At 55.1% G+C, this 9,596-nt stretch overlaps 1 protein-coding gene across 1 annotated transcript; it reads right to left on the bottom strand.

Annotated features, from left to right (window-relative positions):
- Positions 1–4,247: 4,247 nt before the first annotated feature.
- On the bottom strand, positions 4,248–9,583 carry NPM3 (nucleophosmin/nucleoplasmin 3). Its single transcript, XM_014885956.2, has 6 exons — positions 8,249–9,583; positions 6,623–6,708; positions 5,829–5,948; positions 5,497–5,590; positions 4,961–5,084; positions 4,248–4,852 (listed from the first exon to the last, which is right to left on the bottom strand). The coding sequence occupies exons 1-5, from the start codon at positions 8,439–8,441 to the stop codon at positions 4,993–4,995; spliced, it is 585 nt and encodes a 194-aa protein (XP_014741442.2). The 5' UTR covers positions 8,442–9,583; the 3' UTR covers positions 4,248–4,852; positions 4,961–4,992.
- Between the last annotated feature and the right edge of the window lie 13 nt (positions 9,584–9,596).

The following is a 9,596-nucleotide window of genomic DNA, read 5'->3' as shown; positions in this document are numbered from 1 at the left end:
GCACGGTGTGGGACAGCTACAGGGAGCCTCAACCCAGGCTATCTTGCATGGACCTCTCTGCCACAGCCCAAACATATTCACTTTTAGCACCTGCTTTACATGTCTGTGAATTTAAACCCACACACCCCCCACTCCAACACTATACTGTGCTTCTCAAGCTGTGCCCGTACTGCAGAACAAAAACCCACAGCTGTCACAGCAGCACCTTCATGGAAATAGCCCCCTCTTGCATTCTGGACAGCACTGTGGGACTGTGGACACAAGTCCACTCCACAAGCAGCCACATTACCACAGCCTGACACTGCCCTGGGCATGAGCAAACTCCTGTGCCAGGATGTGAATCCAAACATCTGCACTGGGACTGGGAGCTGGAGGAGCCTCTTCTCCTCCCACAGAACACTCAGTGGGTGAACAGCCACACATCCAAGCTCCCAACAAACTTGAGGCAGCATGGGGAAGACCCAGAAAATATCTGAGCACCAGCACGCAGGAGGTGACACCAGCTTCAGTTTTTCCAGCAGAGAAGGCCATTCCCACACAGTGCATCCGCACCATTTCCCTTTGCAAGGCATGTTGATGGGAAGAGGATGGGAATTACTGGCAGCCTGGCCCTTCCAAATCCTGCTGCTGCTTCCCTTGGTTGCAATCTAGCTCAGCTCTATCAGTGCCTGCCCTGACCTGGTGGCTCCCTGAGGCAATAGCAGAGGTACCCTTGCCCACTTCCCGGCAGGATGGAACAGGGATGGCACATTCAGCTAACACTTCAGAGAACAGGACACTCATCACACCCACCATTGGGGTAGTCCCAGCGAAAGGTGGCTCTGCTGACACTTTTTCTTGCTCCTGTTGCCACCAAGGTGCCACATGGCTCTCTTCCCACTTTGCAGTGCCGCTGAAACCCGGGATAATGGGATGCTGCATTTCCTGGGGTGTCCTCCTCTCTTCCTTCGAAGCCCAGGCAGCCAAGACACAGAGAAAAAGAGCTTTACCCTGGATCAGCGTGGGAACCAGCAACAGGGAGCTCATGGAGCAGGGGACCAGCCCCACCTACAGCACAGTCACAGCTGTGCTTCTCAGTTGCCCTGGGGCCGTGGTCTAAGCCACAAAGAGTTGAAACCCAGCCAGAACTCTGATGGGGCAGGACCTGCTAGGGCATCACAAGATAAACCACTTCCTGGCCACGCTCAGCAGAGCAGCTCCCCATCCTGCTCCTCCATCCCTGAAAAAGCAATTCAAACCTGACCTCTGAAATCAGAGCATCCTCTGGGAACTGCTGGTCTGGCCCAGCCACCAGCGGGAGGAGGTAGCCAAGCCCCAGCCCAGCGAGGCTGCACTTGAGCCAGGCCCTGCAGCAAGCAGCCCAAGCCTCTCACCAGGAGCAGCAGGCTGGTTTGGGAGGGCTGTGGAGTGTGTGGCACCACGGGTGCACAGCCACTGTGCTCATGCGTGATGGGCTGTACATTAAGCTCCACTACAGCCCTGTATCTCTGCTGCATGGCTCAGCAAGGGGCAGGGTTACCCACTACTGCCAAAGAAGGGAGGGATCCATCACCAGCTGTATCAGTATGCAGAGCCCTGAAGCAGCAGAGAGGGGAGATGCTCAGAGCAAAACAACTCCTAGAGCAATCCTACAGCCATCACCTGGACTGGGGCATCATTTGGCTTCCTGTTGGGCTCCACACCCTTACATGTGTCTCCAGTATGGGGAGCTCACATATGTACAAAGAAACACAATTACTCGATTACCCCCCTCACCCTATGGAAGGAAAGGCAGCCCCACTCCCTGAGCACAGAAAGCCTCCTGCCCCCCACCTCTGAGTGTGCCCCAGCCCTGCCATGCCTGAGCCCACCTGCTCTTAGACAGCCCTGTTTGTTTGCCCAAGGTATTTGCAGCCGGGGGCACCTGCTTTGATACCATCAGCTCCACGAAGGAAGCTGCTCACCTAGCGTGACCCCTGTAATCCCATCCTTCCCCATTAAGTGCTCTGTGAGCGCATCCCCCCTCCCAGCCTCCTGACATTTCAGCATTTATCTCCCTCTCTCCAAGCTGAGCATATCAAGGTTGTAACATTGCTGGGGAGCAGGAAGCAAACCTCCCGAAGTCTCTTAGAAAGGGGATTGGCAGTACCAACACCCCCCAGCCCCTCTATTGCTCCCTCTGTGTTGGGAGCATCCACTTCCCCCGGGATTGCCCTACAGCAGCACTTGGGACCAGCCAGCACTCGTGACAAGATCTTGAGCTGAGCTGGTCCTGCAGTGGGGTGCACAAGCTTTGTCTCCTCAAGACCCCTGCCACCATCCTCATGTACCCCATGGTCCTACCTTTGCCCCCTGCCGGGACCGACCTGCCTGCCTCTGTTCCAGCTACCTAGACGCCGTGAAGAACACCAGCAGCTTGAAATAATCTCCTCTTACTGTTGAAGAGGCCAAATGCTCCTTCCCATCAGTCGACACAGCCTCTTCCATTTTGTGTGAAGCAACAGTATCACCCTTCCAGGACAGAGCAGTGCCCATTCCCTCCACTCATCACTCCTCACTAGGCTTGGAACCAGCTGTCTCTCCCAGCCCTGCCTTCCAAGACTGACTTGTTAAAAATGGTCTGCTGGCTCTTGTTCCCCTGGAACCAAGCTGCAATTCTGCAGAGCACAAGCACAGTCAAGGTCTGGCAGACAGATTATCCCTGACCCCTTCCAGGTGCATATAGCCAGGGAAATCTGGAAGGTGATGGGGTGCCGGCCTTGGCAGGGGCTGGGCATTGTCCCGGCACTGTACCAGCCACGGCTCCATCCAAAGCCCAGGATTCCTTTCCCGTACCATCAGCATAGGGCACGGGTGCGCTATGCGCACTGACACCTCTCAAATATCCACAGCCCCACAGGGAGAATGCGACTGCCTCCCTTCACCCAGCTCAGCTCAAGGAATGTCCCGCTTCTTACGAACTTCCCGGGACAATGGGACTTGCCAAGAGATCTGCCTGTGAGCACGGGCATCGAGCGCCAGCCCTGGGCACACGGGACGGCGGGGAGGCACCGCACCTCGCCGGGGACAGCACGGCTGGCAGCCGCACCTGCCCCTCACAGGAAAGGAGGAGCAGCAGGGCGGGATGCCCTTGGCAGCCCGGGGTGTGCCGGAGAGCCCCGCGGGCCGGGCGGTCGGAGCGGGGCGGGGCGGGGCGGGGCGGCGGTGCCGGTATCGGTGCCGCAGAGCCCCGCTGCCCCCTGGCGGTGCCGCACCGGTCCCCGCCGCCTCTCCAGCCCCCGGCACGCTCCCCCCGCGCTGCTGCGGCGGCCAGGCACAGAACTTCAAGGGGCTTCAGCTCCCCCGAGCCAGATTTTTCCGATGGTGCCTCCCGGGCAGCCGAGGTCGCGTTCTCCAGGGTTTGGATGCCAGCGGCCTTGGAGTCAAGGAATTTTTTGGGTTGGAAGGACTTTTAAAGGCCATCTAGTCTAACCCCTCTGCCATGGACAGGGGCATCTTTAACTAGATCAGATTGCTCAGAGCCCTGTTCAACATGATCTTGAATGTTTTCAGGGATGGGGCGTCTACCACCTTTCTGGGCAACCTGTGCCAGTGTTTCATGACCCTCATTGCAAAAAGCCTTTCTTCCTTATATTCGATTTAAATAAACCCTCTTGGTTTAAAATTATTACCCATTGTCCTACCTCAACAGGCCCTGCTAAAACATCTGTCCCCATATTTCTTACAAGCCCCCTTTAAGTACTGAAATGCCACAGAAAATCTCCCCAGAGCCGATTCTTCTTCAGTCCTTTTCCCTTTGCTGCAAGGGCCTTTAAAGCCTCATTCTGAGAACTAAGCAAGGTCTGTTTGGGGCCAGAAGGAAACAGTGCACAGGTTCCAGAGGAGAGAAACAAAACCTAGAAAGGAGCCTGAGCTGAGGATGCACCCTGGATTTCCTGCATGAGTTCAGACTACTGAGAAACTCCCTGTCCCAGGGCATCAACAGAGCCAGCATGACTGAACAGTCCATGGTGCTTCTAAAGGACAACATCCAGCATCTCAGACAAGGAGGACTGGCACAGGCATTGACACATGGGCCAAGAATCCAAGACTGATTGCAGAGAAACTGCTGGAGAAACATTTAAGGGCAGAAATGCCACCTGGCTGAAGTGCAGAAAGGATCAAGCCCTCTCCAGGCACCCAGGCGTGGGGAGACAACTCCTCAGCAAAGGTCACAGCTCAAACTTGCCCCACTGAAGTGTGCATGGGAAGAACCTGCCAGCCAGCAGTAACCTTTCTTCAGACCTGAGCCTGAGAGATCTTTATTGAGTGTAAGAACAGTTCTTTACAATGCAGATTGACCCAGAACCTCCCCCAAATCAGACAGACTGTGAGCTCCCACCCCACCATAATTGCAGTCAAGAACAGAGCCTGGGCCCCACTTTCACACTTCCAAGTACATAAAAAGCACCAAACTGTGAGTAAGCAAAAGCAAACATGTTAGAATCGGTGAAAGTGCCTGTCGTACTGGCTTTGCATCCATCTGCTGGAGAAGGGCCTGGATTGAGTATTTCACAGCCAGGAAAAGGGGGTGCACAGAGCAGAGGTCCAGGATAGCAAAAAGGCACAGGGTAAGGATCACCTCCTCTAACCCCAACTCCCAGAAGAGGGATCTGGGAGAGGGGATATACCAGCAGCATCCATCCAGCTTTGGGATCATCCTCCCAGGGCTGTGTAAAAGGAGACACCCTAGTGCTGGGAGCAGACCCTGCTCCCTCAAAAAGTTAAAACAGCATTAAAAAAAAAAAAAAAAAAAAAAAGCAGCAAACGTTGAGGTCCTGGCAAGAGGTGTCCAAGATAAAAACCATCCAGGGAGAGAAGTCCCAGAGAGTACCTAGGAGAAGAACCAAGTTGAGACTAGCAGACTTCAGCAGCACATTCCACCCACACTTGACACACCAATATCACAGCCACCCAGATCCAAGGCAGCCTGGCCCCTCACCTTGCCTGGAGACAAGTTACTGCTTCCTCCACCTACTTCTTGGCTGGCTTAATAGGAGGAAGCTCCTCCTCATCCTCCTCGGACAAGTCATCGTCCTCCTCAAAGGAAGCATCTTCCCTGTGCACTGGGACACACAAGTAACTGTTACTCACCAATGTATGTCTGTGCAAATACAACTGGCCCACAAGACAACCCAAGAGCAGAGCAGCCCAGGGAGCTCTGAAACAGCTTTCATAGCAGGTAACAGTGGGAAATAAGCAGCATCCCAGCTGGAGGGAGGTCTCAGAGGGGAATGGTGACAGCCAGACACAAAAAAGGGGGACAGTTTGAGATATCCAGACCCCTTTTCCCATGCAAGGCCTTGTGGTAGGGAAGGAATCCCTGCACTGAGATGGCCCCTGGGGAACCAGCACAAAGGATAGACAGAGCATGCATGTCAGGTAGCATCCAGTGCATTTCCCAGTGGCTCCCTGGCCATTGTTGACACTTCATACCACTCCCTTCTCCCAAGTCTTTCCCAACCCTTCAGTCCTTACTGATCCTGTGCCAGCCAGCAAGGTGCACTGGCCCAGAGCCCGCTGCCAGGCGAAAGGTCACTGGAGGCTGCAGCTTGAAGTTGTCCAGACTCAGCTGCAAAGAGCAGAGATGAAACTGAGTTGGGGCAGAGGCAAAAAGCAGAATATCCTGTAGTTCCAGTACAGTACCTAGCCCAATCAAACATGTCCATCTGAGAGCACCTGCAGCCAGGCCAAGGGTAGCCAGGGCATTTGTCTGTGAGCTGCAGATCCTACATCAGGATCCACAAACATCCCGAGCTGTCCTGTTCACTGCAGCCTTCCACCCCCAAGTCTTCAAATCAACCTCTTACCAAGGGCTGGCATGACAACTTCAGATTTGCCACAGGCACAGCTATCTCTTGGTTCTCATGGTTCCGCCCAACCACTTCCACCACGTTGCACTCATCCTTGGCACCATCAGTGAGGCACACCTGGGTGGGAGTAGAGATTGTGAACAAATGCTGTGCAAGGGACACATCTGGGACAGCTGGAGCTCTCCACAGGACAAGTAATCCTCAGCAATGCTACCAGCCCAGATGTCATGCAAGGTGTGGGGATGCTGCTCTACAAAACAGGGAGAGCACTGAACAACCCCATAGCAATTGTCCCCTGACTGTCTCAGAGAGGGCTCGTGCCTTTCCCAGCTGTGACAGCTGTTACTGCAGTCACCTCAAGGGATGGCACCTGAGCCGTATTTTCTGCTGATCCGATCCATGCTGTCAGGTTCTGTACTCCCAGGATAGAAAACATCCCCAGGGCGAGCCAGGAACGAAGCCCTGCACCTATCTGGGCTTGGGGAGCAACAAGCCAGAGACCTAGCTGGTGTGAATCTAGTGTGAAGCTCCAGGAAGGTTAAATACAAGGGAAAAATAATTTTCTTCACCTGCCTGGAGCATCCCCCTACTCAGCAGTCTCCCACCACCACAGGCTTTGCACAAGCACCTCCGTATGATGGATAAACTCTTGTGTCCTGCCCTGAGACCTCAGTCAAGGGTTGAGAACCCCTGATCCAGCCCAGCCAAGAGAGGATGAGCCTGGAAAAGGAGTATAAGGATATGGGCGACTACAGGAGAGAACAAGCACAGTTAATTCACATTTCTCTTACCACAGATAGTGCTAAAATGTGGTCAGAGTCATCTTCTTCATCCACCTGAAATGTGTAGGATTTGGTACTGGCGGTCAGCTCACAGCCTAGAAGGAGGAGATTAGAAAAGCAGTAGCAAGCATTACACAACACCAGTCACTACACGCAAAGGTTCTGAGGGGGAGCTCTAGCCAGACATGCTCATGGCACCCCTAAAACGCTTTATTTTCTTGCATGAGAAGCAGCATCAGACCAGGCCACCCTGCACTCCAGGGTCCCAGGAAACGACGCAGCTGCCTCTGTACAATGTATGGATAAAACCTGGTGTCCCCAAAGCGGGCTGCCATGAAGCAATGCCCACGGGCAACCAAGATTCTCAAGCACTGGCAGGGCAAGGTTCTTCCCCTCCGGAGAGCAGAACAGTCAGGGCACACCACTGTGGGAAACAGGAGAGAGCAGACAAAACAGTGACTCTGCACATGCCAGTGCAACTTTTTCTTGGATGGGACTCTGGAAGCAGAGTCAGACACAGAGTGTCTGTGAGGCACAGCCCAAGAGGAGGATTGTGCCAGGCCAAACTGCAGGGAACTGGAGTCCCTCAAGAGAAGTTTTGAGACATATTTTATTACATACTTCTTCAGATGGTTACAAAAACTAGGGAGATGTGTAACTACGCCTTTAACTCTTAGGATCAGGATTTAGCCGACCAAAGGGAGGGACTAAACTGCCCTGGATGCTTTTACTTATTGCAAGATGATTCATCAACGTGAGGTTGATCGGAAAAACACAGAGCTGAGCCCTGCATACCAGTGCCGGCATCTCCAAGGGAGAGGAATCTGCCTTCAAGAGCGCAGCCTGGGGCAGGACCTCTTTCTTCCCGTGCTTATATATTCAACTTACCAAAGAGAGCAGCAAACCCCAGCTGCATAAAAGGCCTGGGGGAGCCGCAACTCCGCTCCCCGCCCAGGGCAGGGTGCGCTGAGCCGCACACGCGTTTGAGAGCAGGGCAGCGCAGAGCAGCCACGAGGCAGCCGCGGCTGCCATGGCCCGGCCCAAACCCCGCCCAGAGAGGAGGGACACGGCTCCACCGCCCTGCGACAGGCGCCCACGAAACGCTGACGTGGGAGCGCGGGGGATTAACCGGAGGAGCGAGAGAGGCCGGCGAGAGCCGGGCTGCCAACACACCGCCTCGTTAATCCCAGCCCTCTAAAGCCGCCAGAACACGAAGACCCCACGCGGCTCCCCTCACACCGCCCCAGGACCCCCACATGTGCCTGTTGCCGCCCAAGCACGGTCACACACGTATCTCTCCACACCGTTCTCCCCGCCGGCCCCTTCATGCCCTCCACGTGTCTCTTCATACCCACGTTTCTGTCTTACCTCCTTTCCCCCACAGCGTCTCTGCTGGCCCCAGGTCTCTCTTTGACCAACCCCCCCGGTCCTATTGCCCCCACACGAGTCCTTCCAGCCTCCAGGCCGTCTCCATTACCCACCAAAGTCTCCTTCTCTCCTGCCCCCTTATTTATTGCCCCAGCGTATCTCTCCTGCCCCCCAGTTCTCTCTTACCCTCCCTCTCGTCCCAGACCCCCCTTTAGGTGAGTCACCTCCCTAATTCATCCCTGGCCCCTGGCCCGTGTCCCCGCTCACCGAAGAGGACGCTGCCGGGGCAGGCGGGCCCGCGCGGCTCCATGAGGCGGCGGCGCAGGGAGCGGGTGTGGGAGCGGGTGTGGGAGCGGGGCGGGCCGGGCAGTGCCGTACCCAGCCGAGCCGCCCCGCCCCGGGGGCCGAACCAAAGAGTCCTGCGGCAGCGCCCCGCAGCCTTTAATTCGGGTATTTCCATGCTGGGCCTTCAGCATTTACTGACCCCACCGCCAGCTGTGGAAACGCCGCACCGGAAAAACGGCCGTTACTAGCGGCTGCTCACCTATCACCCTTCTCCAGGGCAGCATCCCGGCCCACGGCAGCGGCCGCCCCAGCACTCTGTGGGAGACACAGGGCACCTACAGAGCCAGGAGGCTGAGGGAATAAAGAGGGGTACTGGGGGGACAGAAGGGTGACAAGGATGGAGGGAGGGCCTCAACGGGAGGGACCTGTTCATCTCTATCCCTTTAAACACGGGCAAGAGCAGCGTGACCTGACACTAGGGACTGCAGCACAGGAGCGTTTGTGCTCAGAGGGCAACGTCCTACTTCAAAATCTACGGCAAGGAGGAGAGGGCTGGACCAGCTTTTCAAAGCAGAAAGGGAAGCAGTTTGCTTGGTGCAGAGGAGCAGCCAAATTAAAACAAACCCCACTAACAACGAGCTCACACTGCATTCTGGGGATGAACCTGGCTCTGCTCTGACCACAGACCTCTGCTAGCCAGCCACTCGCTTTGCTTGCGCTGGAGTAAGTTCAAGAAAAACCTGACTGAAGTGGTTTGAAAATCTGAACCAGGTCCCAGAAAGAAGCAAGTGCTCGTGCAGCAATGGTTACACAAGCACACACCATGTGTTTCTCAGCTGCTGCTCTGCGCAGCCACCTGACCCCACCTGACCTGTCTGCAGCCACCACCCTGGAGCGATGGAGGCAGGAGCATCCATGGCTGCACTATGCTCCCTTAAAGGAAAAGAGTCTGGTGCAATATTAGAGCACACTCCCTTTTCTCATGCCAAGTTATGTTGTACGGAGACAAATCTGTCATAACCTCATGAAATAGGCTTTAAGAAAATGTAGCCACCTATATGCAACACATTACTAATTTTAACAGAGAACATTTACCCGGCCAGGAGAAAATTTTCACCTGCTAACTTCCCTGCTTGGTTTGTGCATTATCCTGTTCTCCACACTGCACAGCTTCTGAACCACACCAGCACTTGTGCAGCAGGTGGACAAACTCTTGTGAAGTGACCTCAGGAAAAAAATGCTCTTCATACCCCTGGCCCATCCCCTTGCTTAGCTGTCACGCTAAGCGGGAAGCTACTTGCTTTAGGTATCTCCGTATTTATGTTCCCAA

The sequence above is a fragment of the Sturnus vulgaris genome, chromosome 8 (genome assembly GCF_052056855.1).
Source record: "Sturnus vulgaris isolate bStuVul1 chromosome 8, bStuVul1.hap1, whole genome shotgun sequence".
Lineage (NCBI taxonomy): Eukaryota > Metazoa > Chordata > Aves > Passeriformes > Sturnidae > Sturnus > Sturnus vulgaris.
The sequence above is the reverse complement of the archived record's forward strand: the minus strand, read 5'-3'. Positions and strand labels throughout refer to the sequence as shown.

What these genes read in the sequence shown, in the direction of transcription:
- NPM3 (XM_014885956.2), bottom strand. Translation starts at nt 8,441, where the DNA reads ATGGAAATACCCGAATTAAAGGCTGCGGGGCGCTGCCGCAGGACTCTT. An exon ending in CCCCGGCAGCGTCCTCTTCG is followed by an intron (nt 6,709 to 8,248) that starts GTGAGCGGGGAC and finishes TCCTCCTTCTAG; the next exon opens with GCTGTGAGCTGACCGCCAGT. An exon ending in ACATTTTAGCACTATCTGTG is followed by an intron (nt 5,949 to 6,622) that starts GTAAGAGAAATG and finishes ACTCCCACCCAG; the next exon opens with GTGTGCCTCACTGATGGTGC.